Source organism: Pipra filicauda, unplaced genomic scaffold (genome assembly GCF_003945595.2).
Source record: "Pipra filicauda isolate LSUMZ 115617 unplaced genomic scaffold, ASM394559v2 scaffold211_size2331000_pilon, whole genome shotgun sequence".
NCBI lineage: Eukaryota > Metazoa > Chordata > Aves > Passeriformes > Pipridae > Pipra > Pipra filicauda.
In genome coordinates, this window is record NW_024104323.1 from 2,234,509 (window position 1) to 2,253,207 (window position 18,699).

Here is an 18,699-nt window from a genome sequence, read left to right on the forward strand (position 1 = left end):
CACATTCCAAGAAGTTCCACCAGCAAGAGATTTAAGCCTTTAAGAAAGAAACATCTAGTGGAGATTCAGGCTTCTCCAAGGGAAACCCCACCTCCAATGCCAGGTTTGAGCTGTTTTTCAGAGTGGTTTCCCCAGCCCAGCCCCAGGTTGGTTGTGCCCTGCTCTAACTCAGCTGCTGGGACAGTTTTCCCAGCCCTGGGATCCTCTGCCACCCCACTGGCACCAGCGTTGGGATGAAAAGCAGCCCTGGGTGCCCCCGGGCTCAGTCACACCTTCACCCAGCACAGTCAGACTGTTAAAGAGGCCACACTTCTTAAAATTGGGCTTTAAGAGTTTGGAGAACTTTGCTTTAACTGCTGCACAAACAGAAATAAAACTGAAACTGAGCCGAAAAAAAACCTCTCCCTTCTGCCTGTGAACGGTGTTTTCCTGAATTCCAGGGCATGTTCCTCCCCAACTTAAACAGCAGAATAACAACCAACACCACCACTTCTGAATTTCCTCCGTCTTCTTTCAACCTTTGCCTTTTCCATTATCTATCCATAGGTCTGCATGTGTGTGGTGAACAACGGAATTTCAATTTTTTTCCCCTCCCTTACACGCCAAACCCTTTGATCTCTAAAGAATATCAGTGGTATAGTCTGCTGAAAACTTAATTCTCAAATGCTGGTGTGCACAGCACTAAATCATTTATTCAGAAGGGCACAACAATTAACAATATACATTTTCACATAGCAGACTCTGTTAATTATTAATAACTCGGGTACATGCACTTAATTTGTAACAAACACTGTTCAGTCCTCTCATTTTTAGGAGGAGAAGTCTTCCCTCCTACACATTTGGGTATTTAGAAAAAGTCAAATGGGTCCCATCAATAACTCCAACATCAACAATAGCTTTGCAAGTAACCTAAAACAGCCAAATGGATTTTCCTTTTATTCCTATTATTTCAAGGCCTTTTGTGAGTCAAACCTGGACTGTATGTACTGACCTGTGAATTGATAAATGAAACATGCAGCCTCCTTAAAATCTGGCAACCCATTTGTTGCCTTCATGTGCAGGGAACACATGAATTTGTTCTGTTCCCTCAGCGAGGGGGAAATGCTGATTACCAGGAGTTCTGACACTGATTTAAGCAGAGCCAGGATTTCACCTGAAGGATTTAACTCAACTTTTTTTTTTTTTTTTTTATTTAGGGTTTAATTTAAGATTTATTAGAACGAATTCATACGTTTCTTTAGGGTGTAGTTCTCAGTTTAACGACAAGGAAGGGGAAGAGAGGTGGTGGGGAGCAGAGGGAAACCAAATCCAAAGGAATGCCAGTTTTAATCCCCACGGCACAGATGTGCAAAATTTCTACAATAGGTGCTTAAACTTCTCATTTTGGTCTGTAACCACCAAGGCCTTCTTTTTTTTTTTTTTTTTTTTAAAAATCCATTTTCTCCTCCAAATACTTTCAGAATGTAAATATTAATACTGTGGCAAAGGATCACTGTGGTGAGGACTGGGAGGGCACTAAATCAGGTTAATAGCTGCCCCGTTCATGGGATTGCAGAGTGCCATGTGTTGGGCTCTGTGCTGCTTAATGCAGGCAGTTCTGGGGTGGGATTTAATCTTCCAAGTTGTGGGGGATTAATTCTCATTTGTAAAATTGTGTTTATTTGCATGTGTGATGCACTGAGGTTGCACACACCTGCTGCACACACAGTGTTTAACGAAATGCAGGGGGATGATTGAAATGAAAAGCAGCTCCCTAAATCCCCCCAAATACAAAAAGTATTGAAATCCTGTTGCAAAGTCTCTTTCTTAAACTCCTTTTATTCTAAATCCTTTTAATTCTGTCATATAACACTACAGCATTTATAAAATGCTGAAAATCCTGACAAATCACACAATTAAAGTAATGAAAACTGCCCTTCCTGCCAACGAGGCACCACCTTATCTACAGCTCCATTTAGCTAAATGATGTATGTTTGGGGTTTTTTTAAATGTAACTTCAGTTAGGAGACTTAAAATTGAAAAAAAAAAAAAAAAACAAACCCACATCTGTGGCTAAAGGAAATGTCATACAAATCAACATTTAGAACTTTATGAAGCCAAAAGGTTATCCACACGTAAGCTCAAAGCAGCTTAAGCACTGTCCTGATGAAACTGTGAACAGAGATTTTGGGGCCTGCTAAGGCCTCCCAATAGTGCCAATAACGAGAGCAACAACAACAACAGCAGCACATCTTTATGCAGAATAAAAATGAACCCCAGTGATTTAAACAGCAACTCAAAAGCTGCTCAAAGCTCTGAAAATTCCCCCCATTTCCCACGAGTGAGAACTGGCTGTGTTTCACATCTATTCAGCAGTGGCACATTTGCACCCTGGGCTGTGTTTCTCTGCTCTGTAAGTCCATTGCTCAGGCCCAACACAGGCAGTTCACAATGCAGTGCATCCCCTGCCTGACTGAACCCCTCCTGTTTCCTCCTAGTCCTCGAAAATCAGGTTGCATTTGTGGTCCTGCCCCACATCAGCACAGCAGCCAAGCAGAACCCGGGAATGCACGAGGCCACGGGGCTGGAATTCACTATGTATGGCTTCCACTCCCTCTTCTCCTGCTTCTTTTCATGACTAGAGGGTTGATTAAAAAAGAAAATATCTTCCTTGCCATTTCTCAATCACTCTGATTTTGTGTCTGCTTTCTTATTGAACACAAATGAAAAAAACAAAAAAACAAAAAAACAAAAAACCCTTCAAACAGAAGTGACTCAAGTCAGTCCTAAAAAGTGTGTGAATTCTTTCCCCAGCTCCAGGGCAGCACCTACAAACCCTCCATTTCCTGCAGGGATGAACTCTGACTGCATCACTCCCTCTCCTGCCTGATCAGTGGTGCTGTGGCTGCTGCCCTCACCCCAGAAATTCAGGTGCTCCTTTAGGATTCACGTTCCTGACCGTGAACATCCCGTTATCCCACCTCCCTTAACTCCAGCACCACCCAGGCACTCCAAGTTTTCAAAGTCCCTCTCCAGCACCTGTGTCACAACACCTGCTTTTTACACCCCCAAAAAAGTTATCATCCTAAAAAACCCCCTTCAACTCCTGTTATTTCCAGCTCTGCTCCCTCCTCAGCCCATTCCACCCTCCCATTTCCAAGACAGCAACAGTGGCTGGAGAACATGATCTTGCCAGCTCTGCCTGACACTATAGAAAGTTGGGTTTTCTTCTTTTTTTTCTGCACAGCATCATAGTTTTAGTCTCTGATAATTATACAGCTTCTCTATGAAAAAAAAAAATCTTAAAAATGACCTTGAAACATTTGTTAGAGATCAACGTTTCCAGAGCCCCTCAGGAACTGAAGATGGATAGAAAGATTTTATTTTGATTTAATCTTGTTTGAAAAAACTACTTAAAAGACCTACCAGTCTAACTGGGTGAAAGTTTAAGGGGTGCTGGTCGTGATGTGGCCAGAACTGAAATGGGGGCAAACAGGTCAGTCCAAAGCTTCAGAGAAATTGGGATTTTAAAATGCTGTGCTCCAAAATTCTCCCCTGTAATATCTGTGGGAACCTTACTTGCTGTGCTGGGCAATTCCATCCTGTAATTTGTGCAATCCAGGGACATTCATTATCCCAGAACAACCCACAGAACAGGCAGAGGACACCAAAACTCAAACACCTGCAGGACCCACCTCCACCAAACCAACCCCGGCCCCGAGTGCTGCTTGTTCAGCTTTGCAGGGCCAGACAGAGCCTGGAATTAGTTTGGCCTTGGGGGATCTCAAACCACTGAGCCACCCACGTGGCTGAAGAGGCACAACCCTCACATCTGCCTCCCTTTAGAGAGCAACCCAAACATTAGAGTTCTGTGAGTGTACCTGCACAGAAACCTGAGTCAGCTCTGGAGCCTCAAATCCCGTTTTACCAACATCAGAGATGGGAGCAGTGCAGAACAGCAATAAATTTGCTGCAAAATTGCAACTTTTAACAGTCTCTAGTACCTCTGATTTCTTTTATTTCCTTTCTTGTTTGCTTTCTCCCCATCCCCCTTATCAGTCAATTTGACTAAACAGTCCAGTTCCCTGGGAGATGCAGGGCTATAATACCATCTTCCTGCAAGCAGCACAATCTAGAAAATGGCAATAAATTAATTCAGCTGGCTGGGGGGAATTTATTTTCATAATGCTGAGACGTGGAAATGGGTTTTACAGACAATGACTGATCTAAACTCCATCACACAAGCCTGTCACCGTGTCCCTCTCCCCAGGAATTCCCACACACAGGGCTGCTCCTGCAGCTTTCCAAGCTTCTGGATTGATTTTTAAATGGGACAGCACAAGGCAAAGCAGGTATTTGGCCAGGGGGCTGTAAAATGACCTGGGGTAAGGAATGAAAAATGGGAGGCTGTAGCACTGACTTACTTCAGAAAGCATCAATAATCTGATTTTGCAGGTAAAAGAACAGCAAAGACAACTGAAGTACATGTATTATTTCCTCAGCACTGATCTTACAGATATATCTGCAATGGACCCCAAAAATGAAGTCAAAACACAACACATTTTTAAAACTACTAAAAGAGCTCTGAATCCTTTTTTATCAGTGACTTCTGCTTGTTCTCTCACCATCTCTAACTACAGTGATCTTCCCAACTGCAGTTTCCTCTTCACAGAGAACCGTAGCTAAATTGAACTTATTTTTTACTGAGACAGAAAACCCCAGTGCCCAGCCCAGCAGGCACCTGGACACAAGGAAATAATGCTGAAATAATGCCAGCACCCAGCTTTGGAAGGGAAGAAGAGCCAGGCCAGCTCAGATGGCTCAGCAGGTATTACCTGTGGCACAGCAGTGCCAGGGCTCAGAAATCCTCTTCCTAAGACTGAAATTATTCTCTCATAGTCTAAATATCAGCTCTGCAAGCCCAAAATCTGGTCAGAGTGAAAACCTTCAGTCCCCAAGAAGGCCATTTAAATTGTCAACTGCACAAAGTCATTAAAGCCAAGTCTCCTGTCGAAGGCACTGGTAGGTACAGCCTGACCCCAGAGAAGAGTTAAAGATTTTTAGCATTATTTACAGAGATCTGTCCATTTTTCATGGCCAGAGCAACCCTTGCCATGGCCATGAGACATCAAAGCTCTGCAGTGCTGGGCCAGGTCAGGCCTTGCCTGGTCTGTTGGCTCAGCCTGGCAGAGCTGCCAGGTCAGAGCAGCTCCAGGAGCCTGCGAGCTGCCCCGGCCTGGCACAGCTCCTGAGCACACAGACCTGCCCACAGCCCAGCTGGCAGCTGCCAGGGCCACCTCCAGGGCCACGAGGAGCACTCAGAACCCGCTCCATCAGACTGGAGGAGGCCTCCTGTGCAGGAGCCCAGCTCAGCTGGAACACTGGGGCATTGTGCCGGGCAGCGCCCGCCGCAGCACAGGATCTCACATCAAAGGGTCACAGGGTTTGGAACAAAATAGTTGACAAACTATTAAGTTCTGCTACTGCAAAGTCACCAAGTTGAAGCCATGAGCTTTCCTTTCACACCTGGGAATGAGCTGCTTATCACCAACTAAGATCTGTTTTCAGGAACGTGCCAAAATCCATCCACCCGGAGATTCCTATTTTCAATAATTCCCTTTTTACAGCTTTACAGTAAAATAGTGTTTGAGCCTGCTGATGGTAATCAGCTTCTCCTTTACAAACTCCTTTTATTTTGTTCAGAATCATTAAAGCTCATGTGTTAGTTATCTAAGGCCTCTTATTACAGCTTTACTTTTATCTGATTCCAGATACTGGTCAATGATACATTCATGTACTTTTAATCAAAGATTTATTTAAAGCAAGCCATGTAAAAAGAGACCAAAACATGTTTTTAAAAGGTTTGGCTTAATTTAATATGAGCTAATTTGAATAGTTTTCTAATGTAACAACCACCATTGTCAGATTCTAAATACATGGAATTTAGAGACAAAAAGACAGTAACTTCTTGAAGGAGTTCACGAGCAGTGGAAGTTGACTGAAAAACCAAAAAGCACTATTTTATTGTCAGAAAAAAATAGAACTTGCAGGTTCCTCAGTTAATTCATTTTCATTTCCATTTACACTTCCCTTTCTCCTTTTTTCCCCCCCTTTGAGAGAGGAAGGGGCATAGACATCCCTTACTTAATACATATAATAGCAAAAGACAGCTCATCAGGAATTGTGCAGTGTTCCTGTAAATGGAATGAGAGGCACAACATGCCTGGGAAGTATTTTACCTTGTTATTTTAACCTATAGTAGTTACAGAACCACATACACTCATGCTTTGTATATTCCTCTGCTCAGAAAAATCACCAAGACAACATAAAACGAGTCCATTAAACCTTGAACTTTCTCCATTTGCTGTCTTTGAAGCACACAAAATTGTTATAATTTACTGGGTTTGTAATACTTCGAACAATTAGATTTTAGGCTGTATTTTTTGAGTTCACTAATTAATTCATAACTTATTACTGAAAATTGTAATCCAGCATAACCCCAAAACACCTTGGTCATATCAGATGTTGGCAACCCATTTAAACCAGAGCCCAAGAGCTGTGAGGCCTTTCAGAAGTCTACAGTTAGATGGTGTTTGGATCGAAGAGGGTCATTTTTAAAGGGATTTGCTCGTTGTACAGTTGCTTAAGTTTTGCATCAAGTTCTTCCAAGGGTTAACTCAATTTCTGGAACAATCCTGTTAAACTAAGCAGCTTGGCTTAGGACTTGATAAACCAGTATTTAAGCAGGGACAGAGAGGAGGTGCCTGTTGGCACTCGAGGGATGACAAGAGTTCAACCCCTAAAAAGGTCAAACTGAGGAAAGTTTACATAAAATTGAACAAAGCAGAAGCTAACCCCAAAAAAACCCACATTCTGTTGTTTTGTTATTTCTACTGGAGGGGGAAAGAAGCTTTTCTGAAGAAGTTCTGCTGGATTATGAACCACATAACTCAGAACTTACTGATTTGGGGGGCAGGTAAAATCCGTGCGGCTCGAACGGGCCCGTGGCGGATGGAGAAGAGCTCCTGAGCTTCACCACTGATCTGCAAAACACAAGGGCTGTGAGCAAACAGCATAAAAAACCACAGATACTTATAAAAATAGACATATTTAGCAGGTGAGACTGTAAGTACAAAGACACTGTAGCAAAGGGAGGTGGGGAAGGAGGTTGGGAAGACTCTGCCTTTCAACTGCGACTCCTCTAAAAGAGAACAACTCATGAATTAACTGTTCCTGACTACACATGTTGTGGAAGAGGCAAAGCTTGAAGGGGACTGCTGAGTAAAACTCACAAAAATCCAAGGAATCTGCAACACAAGCATCTACCCCACGTTTCACCTGCTTCTGAGAAAGATGCCAACTGCCCGGTGCCCGAGAGCGGCAAACACGGGGGGGAAGAGACGGGAGAATCCCGTGTGTTGGTTCATTCCAGACTCACCAGGTGTGAAAACCATGGTTAAAAATAGGTGGGCAAACTGCTGAAGTGTGTCACTAATGGCAAATCTTGAAAAGATTAAGCCAGGGGTGGTTAAAAGATGGATTTGCAGACTTCCTGCAACGGTCAGTCAGAGCGTGTTTTCGTGACTGCCTGGTAACGGATCCGACACGGAACGTCAAACTCCAGGAAAATGGCAAATGTTATGAAGCTCATTTCCAACCAACCAACAGCTTAAAACAGATGTAATGAGACTCAGAGCACAGCCAAGGCTGGCACAGAGTTCTGCCAAACAGGCAGCTTACAATATCAGAGGGGAACACGATTTGGAACGAGGTTCTTAGGAGTCAATAAACCGTAAATTCAAGTGAACTTTTGGAAATGTCACTTTATGGCTGTTTCCATTTCTTTCTGCACTCCAGCTCACACGTTCAGAAAGTTTAAATGCTCCTACTGTTTGACCAACAAATCCTAAATACAGCACTCCAGGCTCTCAGGCTCAAGCCTAGTCTAAACCTCAAGCCTGGTTATTTATTATCATTGCTCTGGATAACGTGGAGAATGAAACCCACCCCAGTGAAGCACAAGGTTTAGGAAAATTACTTTGAAAACACTGTTTACTACAGAGCCAGCCCACCTTTCTGCACACAGCAACCCAATGTAGAGAACTCCTGCTTTTCCCTGTTATGCCTGGAATAACAAAGCTACACAAATGTGGGGAAATCACATTTTAAGCCATTTTAGCTTTGCAGACAGGTAGCAGTTCCACTGAAATCCAGTTGGCATTCAGTGATATCAATTACCACTGCTGTTAGTGACACCATCAGAGTTATTCCTGATGAACAAAACCGGTTTTAAAACTCTAATCAATATGAGAATTCATCCCTTGGTCTACCCTTCTCTTATTTTATTAGGCAGATGTTCTCTGATCACAGTGGATTCTCCTCTGCCCTCCAGCAGCATCCTCTGAACACACATTTTGGTGCTTCAGCTTTTGCAAAACAAGTTTAATTCTCTCCCAGGGACAGCCAGAGGCCTCTGCTCTGAGCAGCTTCTCCACCAGATTCTACACAAGACAGAGGAATGATGGTCAGGAATCAGCTCAGTGAAGGTTTCCTGATTGATTTTAACTGCTGGTGAGCTGGGAGGGCAGTGTGGAAAAAAAAAACCCGTCAAGATAAAAACATCTGCATCCAGAAAAAACAGCTTGGAAAAATGTAGAGCACAGCTAAGCAGAAAATGAGAAAAATTAAAGAGAGAAAGAGCAATAAAGAGATGAAAAAACTGAAGACAGCAGCACGTTCTCTATTCATCAGAACACAGCAGCTCTGGGAAAAGGGGAGGGAGGAAATGGAGAAGAAGAAAAATACAAGGGGTTTGGAACTATTATTATTGGCAATTAAAGCTTTTTTTCCCCTCAAATGGTGAAAATGCTGTTTCACACGTGTCTGCACAACACTGGCCACGAATGAAAACAGGAGGGAAAGGAACCAGCACAACAAAGGTACGGAAGGAGTGATTCCCATAAAATACCCCAACCCAATCCAGACACCTCCTGCTCCTTTCTAACTCTGCCAGCACATCAGCCCCAGCTCCCACCTACTTCCAATAAAGTGCTGGTCCCCAAAGGAAGGCACACTAAGAAGGCCAAACCCTCTCAGCTCAGGTTCTGCTCTTAAATATCCTGAACTCCAGGAGTCTGTTTATTTAGACTGGGATGCCAAGACCTGGTAGAGCTTAAAGCTGAGATTTTCAGAGAAAAGCCTAAAATGTCCAAACACAAATGTAGTTCATTTGTACTGAAGCATTTAACATGAAAATCCCAGCCCAGCTCTTCTCAGGCATGTAATGCTTTTACTTTTTAATAATTAATAATCACTACTTGAAAGATAATTTATTATTTCATACTGGGGGGAAATGCCAGAGAGAAAGGTTCAGTGGAATAACCAAAGCCACAGGATCTGACAGTGGCAAAGATGAGATTATAAGTATTTAGCTCCTGTTTTAAGACACACCCCCACTGGAGATTCTATAATGAAAGTACAAGATGCCACCCAACCACTGGCATCTCGTTTGTGAAGGAAATTCAAATTCAGCAACAGGCACCAAAAGGAAAAGTCTACAAGAAGTCTGGACCTACAACATGGAGCAAATTAAAACACCAATATTTAACCTACCGTAGCTTCATAAAATAACAGGGTTTTTAAGGATTTAAGTTGTGTGCCCTTCACTGTTCTATAGACAGGGACTCACAGAAGGCTTTGCACATTGTTGTGCCATGAATTAGTCAGAGCCTAGTTGTGCCTTGGTTTGCTTGCACTTTGAGTTCAAGATTCCTCTGACTTTAATGATCTTTTTTTAAACACTACTACCACCAGCAGAAGCTTCAGCCATTTGCAATCTCCTAAAATTCTGAATTAACTGTGGTTAATGTTATGGCCTTCATTTATCTGTGGATAACACAGACCTTTATCATCAGTGCTGAGGCCACACAGATCAAATCTGTCTCTTCAGGGGAGAGGGGCTGGATGGGCTGATCTTCCTGCCAGTTCAGCCCTGAGACAGCCACGAGGGAGCTGAGTTTTCCTGTGAATGGGACACTTATTCCTCCAGGAACTCAGGTGGGACGAGGGACCCCAGGCAGCCCCACCAGCTCCATCCCTGCCAGCCCGGGTCACACGTGGGCTGGGCAAGGCTCAGGAAAAAGGCTCCACATCCCATTACCAGTCCCTGGAGCTCCACAGTCTCACACATGCACAGACAAAACATAAATAGACTTTGTGAATTGAAAACAGAGCTGTAAGTTCTTCAAAAAGCACCTGTGAGGAGCAGGGCTGGGGCTGCCATTCTGGACGGGCTCCAGCTAAGTAGCAAGTCCCTGTGGCAGCTCTCAGAGCTCTTAAAAAGGTTTTCCTTTCCCCATTCCAAAAGCCAAGAATACTTCCCCAAGCAGGTTTCAAGAATTGGATATTAAGCTGTAAAAGCAGCTCCAGGTACTTGTTGTGTGGAAGAGTGAATCCAAACTGACGGCTCCAAGCTGGTCTGAGAGAACATCTCAGCTTTCCACAACTCCCAGGCCTACGTGGAAGGCTGGAAGCAAAGAACACATGGATTCACATCCCAGCCCCCACTGAAGTCTTCAGCACCATCTTCCAATGCCAGACTGAAGGAGGAAGAGCTCCTCTCTCCTCCACTTAAGACATCTTGAGCTTAAAATATGACAGCCCAGAAATCTGGAGCGCTGGTTAATTTTCGATGACAGAGCTGCATTGTTTGGAGCATACCAGTTTGCACCCATAAAAAACACTGAACAAAGGAAGTTTTGTTCACACTCAGGATAAACTAATAGTTTCCAACCATAGAAAATGGTTTTCACATGGTGGGGGTAAAAAAAAAAAATAAAAAAAAAAGTCAAACATACACCAAAGTGAAAGAAAATTGAGTTTGGAACTCGATGTTTAAACTTCTGTGCAACTATAGAAAAGGAAACTGGGGAGTTTGTAAAAGGAAAAGGGAATGAACTGGGATGTTATGACAATAAGCAATTGACAGATACCACCACAAAATATTGCTGGATATAATCACACTGGGTTAAAGACAACTTGCAGTCATTGCACTAAGAAGAGAGTAGGGAAGGACTGGAAGCAAAAGGATAAACTTTAACACTTTAGTTTAGAAATTCAAATAGTCTGCATTTCCATTCAGACCAAATATCTTTAATTATCTAGAGATCATAAGGATTTAGATGCTCAAAGGATGTTACAGACATCTACTCTAGTGACTGGACTGAGTGTGAAGTGGCACCCAGTACTTTAAATTATGGCAGTGCTATTGATAACTGTGTAAGGCTATAAAATTTCTTGCACACTGTGCACACATCCTCAGTGTGAAAACCCCAAAGCCTCAGAAAATTGTTTGTAAAGTCCCTCAGACATTTCCCAGGGTTACTAGTCAGGTTTTTATTTCATTTTTCCAAGTGGCCAATGCAAGCCTGGACAGTGGTTCCCTCTAGCAGGAAGTCTGGACAGAGGAAGGATTGCAGCTTAAGATACCACAGCCTTGGAGTATTTTTGCTAAATACGCATCTGTGCTTGTTATTAAAAGTCCCCTTTGGTAGTTCCTGCTTTATTCAACTCCAGCTTGATCTTTCCTTTTTAATTCCAACATGAGCCATCAAATTAAGACGATTTTTCTACTTTTGAAACGTCCAGCCTGCAACGAAACAAAACTTATCTGCCCCAAAAGCAGCCAACGTGCATTTCCCTGAGCAGGAACATCCAGAGCAGATACTTGGACACCACATGAGGCAGAAACCAGTTCCAACCGTGTTTGAAACACGGAGCTGGGAGCGAGGGGAGAACCGAATTCCAAACAAAACTGCGCCGCGCAATTATCAAATAGGAACCTCCAGCCTCGCTTTGGTGCATTCCCAGATTTCTCCCCGCTCGCTGAGGCGGATTTTAAGAACACTTTTAACCTTCCCACCCCCATTTCCAAACAGAGATCAAAGCAGAGCCCTTTTGGACGGGCACCTTCCGCTCCTTATGCAACAAAGGCTGCGCTCCCAACCCCGCTCCCGGGGTTCCAGACACCATTCCCGGCCCTTTGAAGCAGCTTTAATGGTATCTCCCATTTGCAAAGTCACACCCGTGCAGTCAAAGATCTGAACTCCGAGGAGATGTTAATGTGAAAGCACTCAGACTGCAGAGAGAGCTGCCGAGGTGTGGGCAAGTCAATGTAACACCATTACCGGGGAGTGTGGGCTTAGGACCTGTCATAAACACTTCATAATCACTCACCCACCAACCCCACCGCCTGCAACACCTTATTAAGTGCTGAATAGAGCTTCAATTGTAGGAATAAAAAAAGCACAATGCTGCAGATAATGGCCTTCCCGAGGAGATTTTCACATAAATGTCAGATTGTTGCTTTTTCGGATTAAAAGCTTTTTTTTTTTTTTTATAAAGTGGAGAATGCAGGGTGGTGGTTTTTGGGGTTTTTTTCCCCCCCTTAGCTGGAATAACATTGCTTAATTACAAGCTAAATACTTCAGCAAGGCCAAGTAGAAAGGTTTGTCTGATACCAAAGGACACAAAAGAGTGTTGCCAAATAAGCTCTTAAATATCAAGTCAATCACACGACTGCCAAATTTTGTTGTGCTCGAACTAAATAAGTGAAAAAATGCAAAGGAGAAACAACAATGTGGACAAAACCCCACCGTGTTATGCTCCTTCTAGATGTGTTGGATATACAAATCCTGCTCTGAAAAGATATTTAAAACTGATGTTAAGGACTGTGACAGTCCCCAAGACCATCTTACTAACACAGGAACCACTCCAACAGTGAATTTGTACTGACAAAACATGCACAGGTCCGAGCTGAACATCCCTGGATGCGGCCTCAGAATTTCACAGAATGTACAAATGAAGGGCTGACAAAGTGGTCCAGTATCTCTACAGCTGATATTCTTAAGGCTGATGGCAAAACACCTCCACATTTGGCATTTTCTGCATTTCACTGCCCTTCTCCCCTGCTCATCACAAATACTCCTGCAAAACCTGAACAACGCTCAGAGAAACTGCCCTGCAATTTCAGTTTTGCTGTTTTTTCCTCAAATACTAAATACTAGCAAAATCTAGGAATTAGGAAGAAGTGAAAAAAAAAAGACAACCTGGTTGTATGGTCCTACTGAAAAGAGTGTAAAAAAGAAGGTAGAAACAGCCCAAATTGTTGCTCATTCAGATGTGAAGAGGAGGTGGGGGGGAAGGAAGAGAAAAAAATGAGGGGGAAAAAAAGAGAAAAAAATGAGGGAAAAAAAAAAAGAGAAAAAGAAAGGGAAAAAAAAAATCCATAAACCTGAAGAAAACCCTTCTTCCCCATTAGGAGAAGTAGAAATCTGTATCTTAATGCACTGCTGACAATGACACTGAGGACTCTAAGCCAGGACAAACAAAGTCGTTTAACTTGTCATTTATGGGCGATCTCCATCAAATTATTTCACGTTCACTGCAGTTTAGATGCAGGCAGGGAATGCAGGGCTGGCTACACCGAGGTGATTGTCCCCATCCCAAAGAACTGAAACACTTCCATTCTTCCTTCCCTCACCCAGGTGAGATCCAACCCCGCTCTGAGAGGGACATTCCCTGGTTTGGACACAAAGCCCTTCAGGAGGGGGGCACAGAACCGTTCCAGATTCATTCGGACAAGAACATTTCAGCTGGATAAAACAGGGTGTTCTGCAAGGATTCTTTAGCTCAAGATGTGCTCCTGAGGGGACTTTAATTAATTAATTAATTAATGAAGCGCCCGTCGCTCGGTGTCGCAGCGGCCCCGTGTGGGGGGTTCGTGTAAATGCACCGCGACACAAAAAACCACCGCAGGGACCCGATTCCCTGAGTTTTCAGGGAATTACAGGACGGGTTGGGTGGGAAGGGACCTTAAAGATCATCTGTTCCACTCCTTGCCGTGGGCAGGGACACCTCCCACTAGCCCAGGTTGCTCCAACCTGGCCTTGGACACTTCCAGGGCTGGGGCAGCCACAGCTTCTCCGGGCAGCCTGTGCCAGGGCCTCCCCACCCTCCCAGGGAAGGATTCCTTCCCAATATCCCAACTAACCCCCTGCCCTCTGGAAGTTTGAAAGACAAAATCCAGTGTAAAAGCAGATTTTTTAAAAAATTATTATTAAAAAAAAAAACAAAAAACAAAGAGTGCCCAAGGCAGCTTGAGTGTCTCATTTCAGCTTTAAAAACATAAAATAGAAACCCGACTCAAAGTTAGGTTTTGCTCCTTTAAAAACAAACCCAGGAAAGTTAGAAATTACAAGTGTTTTCTCAGGAGGATGTTATTTTGGTTGAAATGTCCCTAATTTTTGGATTAAGCTCCTAAATTTTAGCAAGCAGTTACAAAATAACGAAATTTAGTGAAGCATATGAGGTGTTACTCCATCTCTGTCAAACCCTCCATCCAATGCAAAAGCCCAGCAGCTTTTTTATTTCCTCATCTCCGGCCAACAAGATGCAACCAAGAGGGGAAAAAAAACTCTCCCACACTTCCTGAAACTCAGTTTAACTGAACTTTAGGTGTAGAAATTAACTTTTTTTTTCTACAAACTACTGCTACGTAAACATGTCCTACAAAGGCAACCAAAAAGTTGGGAAAATGTACATATTTCTTAAAAAAAAAGCATTTTAAAAAGGCAGAACTCCATCCTCTCTCCTTTATTCTGAAGGGCAAGGTGTTATGAGCCACTCTGCTTTTTCAAGCTAAGAATTTTATGACCTGCTGTCTTAAGCTTTATTCTGTTGTTTGGTGAAATTTGGGGTAAATCCCCCCAAATCAGGACCACGTGCCCATGAACCACTGTGCAACACAGGCTGTGACAGCATGAAATCAAAGCCATGTGCACACAATTAAAATTAAAATTTGATTTTAATTAATTTTTAAAATAATTTTAATTAATTTAAAAATTAATTTTAATTAATTTAAAGATTAATTTTAATTAATTTAAAAATTAATTTTAATTAATTTTAACGAAATTAAAACTGCAGATCACCCACATGGCAAATGTGACTGTGGAATATTATGAACACTGTCACACACCTGCATTGCTGGGACAAACAAGTCCTGTTTGTGGTTTTTTTCCACCCTTATTCTCTTCTGTTAAATAAAAGATCTGCCCCTTCTGGGCTACAGATTATTCCCTAACGTCAAACACAGCTCTCAGTTTAAGTCTCAAAGTGTATTTAACACAAATAATGTGTAAAAAACCCTCCAGTGTGAAGGCACATGAATTCAAGTGTTTGATCTGTGCTCAGTGTTATCTTCAGACAAGCACATTGCACACAAGCCACGTGATCCTGGTGGGAAATGTTGCCTTTTGGCACTTCAGAAGGAAAAAATTAAAAGTAAAATATTAAGGTAGCAGCAGAACACAGAGAGGAAACCCCCTGGCAGGGAGGAGAGGTGAGCTCTGTACTCACAGGGATGCTCCAGACTTGCATTCCATCACTGTACCCAATCAGCAGCAGCAAGGGGGGTTCATTCCCAGTGCTGTGGATTTCATGGAATTCCATATTCCTGGATGTATCTAAAAGGGGGTTAAACAGCAAAGCCATTAGGAGCAGGTCAGGAACACAAGAGGGTGTTTTCTCACTGCCCCTTTCTGCTGGCAGAAGTCAAAGCAACCAAAGGGGCTGAAATTTTAATGCTGGAACAACACCAAAATATCTTCTTTAATGCAAACGTTAAAGACTTTTAACAGAGAAGTTAAAAAGCTTTAAAATTTAAAACAATGGAGAAAAATATTCTGCATTACAACATGGGTTGTTTCTTCCTCCAGGGGTTAATGAAACGTGGCAAACTTTTTAAATAGAGAACAAATTTGCACAGCACCAACAAAATGAACATTAACAAACAGAGAAATTACAGAAATGCACAGACTGGGCAGAACTATTTGTAGATGTGTTCAATTAATTAAGAAGTAACTACCTGATTGCAGCATCCAACCATCTCTCACTCAGTCCCTACCCTTCCTTTAAAAAACCAGGGAACTGGGATAGACCAAGAGAACAGCTCAGAGCTGAAGTGGGAATTAATCACCATTTCCTCTTAAAAAGGTTGGAATCTGCTTTCTGCCCTAAGTCAGCAGGGATGATTTACTGATATACACTGGAAGTGATAAACAAATTACCTTTTAAGAGTATTTTGTGGCTTTGCTCTATTATTTCTCTCAAAGACCTCCTGGAATCTCCTGCTCATTTTATCCAACTGCTCTTCCTTTCCAGGTGACTCCGAGTTCTGTCACACCACTGAAAACGTACCTGGGACCTGGACTGGATTCAGTTACAGAATGTGGCTTTGAAATCAAACTGCAGGTGACATAAATTCAGTTCTATGCTTTTGTTTTCAACTACCTTAAGGAAAATAAATGGATTTTTTCTAATTTGCATTTCTTCCCAAGCAAGAGTTTGTTTGCCTTCAGATGAATCACGGGGCCTATTGACTCTGTTTGGCAGGTACTGAGCAAAAGTGCAGCTATCACTTAGAATTTAGGGAAATTAAATACTTCATTTGGAGTCAGCAATGCTCATGGATAAAACTGACTGGAATTATTGTACATGGACCCCCCCAAAAAAATCATTAAAATAATGAGGGGAAAACGAAGCCATACCATTTAAATCTGCATTTTCAAATCTGACCCAAACAATCTTCTCCTTTTCTTCTGGTGGGGTCCCACTGTAGGCCTGGACAAAAAAGCAAAAGGGTTGAAATAAGTAAGTTTAACATCCTTTTTTTTTTTTTTTCCCCTCCCTCTCTAAGAGGGAATGTAAGTTAAAAAAGAAAAACCTGATCCATGTGTCTCGTTGTCCCCAGTATTCCTGGGAGGTCTGGTTTCAGGAATGAATGTTTCCATGAGCAACATAACCACGTTAAACACCACTTACTAATGCAGGAATGACAAAATATATACAGCAATCAATGTGCTGGGGCAAGTCAGAAATGCCACATGAATTACAGCAGGTCAGTAAAGTTAAATACAGTGGCTTCTATAATCTTTACCTTCAGCAGCTGTACACTGCTTCTAAAAGCAGTGTTAGAGCTCTCACACGAGGTGTTTTATTATTAAAATCCTCTTTCTTTCACTTAAAAGCTTTGCAAGCAAGACTGAGGAAAGAAAGGGACCTTTACTGGCCAGTTTATCTCACTGCCACCTTTCAGGTCCGTTTGTGACAACTTTAATGCAGCCATTTAAAAGAGAATCAACTCTGAACTCCAGCAGAACAGATCCAGGTTTCAGTCCTGGGTTCCACACATTCCCATAAAAAGATGGGATACAAAAAGAAACTGTGGAGGAGCCCCTGCAGTGCTTCCAAGCTGGAGGTTTTACAGTTCTCAGGAGAAGCTGTGGTGGGGAGAACGTGAGCTCCAGCAGAAATACCAGCACCTCCAAGTGAATTATAACAAAATGCTGAGCAGTATTTGGGATTAAATATGAAAAGAGCCTGTATAATCACTTCACACATGCCAGAAAAGCAATAACATGAGCTAAAAACACCCCAATCTGAAAAATAAGCGTGGGGTTTTACTTTTCAAAACAAATCACATTCCGGGCTTGCAAAGGCAAAACTGATTTGGGAAATAAAAGACAGACTGGATCCTGGAACTCCAGAGGGGGAAAGGGGTGGCTGTGGAATGCAGCAGCCTCCTAAATGAAAGCTGGACTATGCTTAATTTAACCCTGAGTCCAAATGCACTGCACAAATTGCTGTTATTCAGGGCATTTTTTTATATCATTATCATTTATATCATTGGGAATTCCCAGGAGGAACTCCACGAGGAAACCAAGGCACCAACTAACCAAGATAATCCTTCAAATCACAATCAGGATTGTTCCCTGAGGCTCCAGTGAGCTGCAGGGCTCCTCCACTATGGACCACAGCTTTCCAAAGAGGAGAACAGAATTCCTGCCCCTCTGCTACCGAGAGGCCCGTGGGAGGGACCATTCCAGTTCCACATTTATTATATACAAATATCAAAATATTTAGATATAAATTCAATATCCGCACATTTATATTGATAAATCTAAATATATTTGTATAGAAATTTATCTATTTTATGAAATAATACACTGACAAAGAGTGAGGACTCCCCAGCAGGCTGGAGGAGCAGGGGTCAGGCAGAGCTGACAGTCCCACAGCAGCCAGGACATGCTGGGGCAAGTTAAGGAAACAAGATATAAAAGCAGGAGCAAGTTTCTTTTGCCTCCCTTTCTCCTTTTCAATGATAAAAGGTGACAAAGGGTGTGCACCAAGTTGTCCTGCACCAATCCAGCCACAGGTTTACAACCACCTCCTCCCAGAAAACACATATTTGTCAGAGGCAGAGTGAGTATGACAGGCAGTCCCTCCCCTCCCCAGCTCTTCCACTGTTCAAATTATCCAAGGAAAAGCTGCAATCCTCTTCCTGCTGTTTATACTGCAGTTCTTCCACTGTGTGGCTGTGATTTTCATTTCATTCTTACTCATCAGAGGAAGTGTGCAGGCCCACCCTCAGCTGCTCTGCAGCCTGAGCTCACAAACCCCGTCTCAAGATTCACATTCAAAAGGCCAAAACATTTGGCTTTTGTTTTTTCTGGGTTATTTTACTTTATTTTGGTCCACCTGACACGCATTTCCACTCAAAAGAAAACCCCAGTTTTAAAGACCTGCACATACCTGTGGCACAACATCTTGCAGGAAGGTAACAACACTCTCCATGTAGGACTGTTCCCTTGAAAACAGAAGGAG

General features: G+C 42.7%; 1 protein-coding gene across 9 annotated transcripts in view; it reads right to left on the bottom strand.

The window, feature by feature from the left end:
* The window catches only part of BCAS3 (BCAS3 microtubule associated cell migration factor), a 317,385-nt gene that overhangs the window by 294,402 nt on the left and 4,284 nt on the right, over positions 1–18,699 (bottom strand). For 8 of the 9 annotated variants that reach the window (XR_005563467.1, XM_039381061.1, XM_039381059.1 and 5 more), the window contains exons 3-6: positions 18,628–18,682; positions 16,584–16,656; positions 15,394–15,500; positions 6,941–7,022 (exon numbers count right to left, since the gene is read on the bottom strand). Coding sequence is in view for 8 of the 9 variants with exons in the window: in XM_039381061.1 (XP_039236995.1) it covers positions 6,941–7,022; positions 15,394–15,500; positions 16,584–16,656; positions 18,628–18,682 (317 nt within the window). In the remaining variant the exon portion in view is untranslated. Of the gene's footprint in view, positions 1–6,940; positions 7,023–15,393; positions 15,501–16,103; positions 16,231–16,583; positions 16,657–18,627; positions 18,683–18,699 lie in introns of those variants that run through there. The other variant, XM_039381064.1, reaches the window with a different exon arrangement.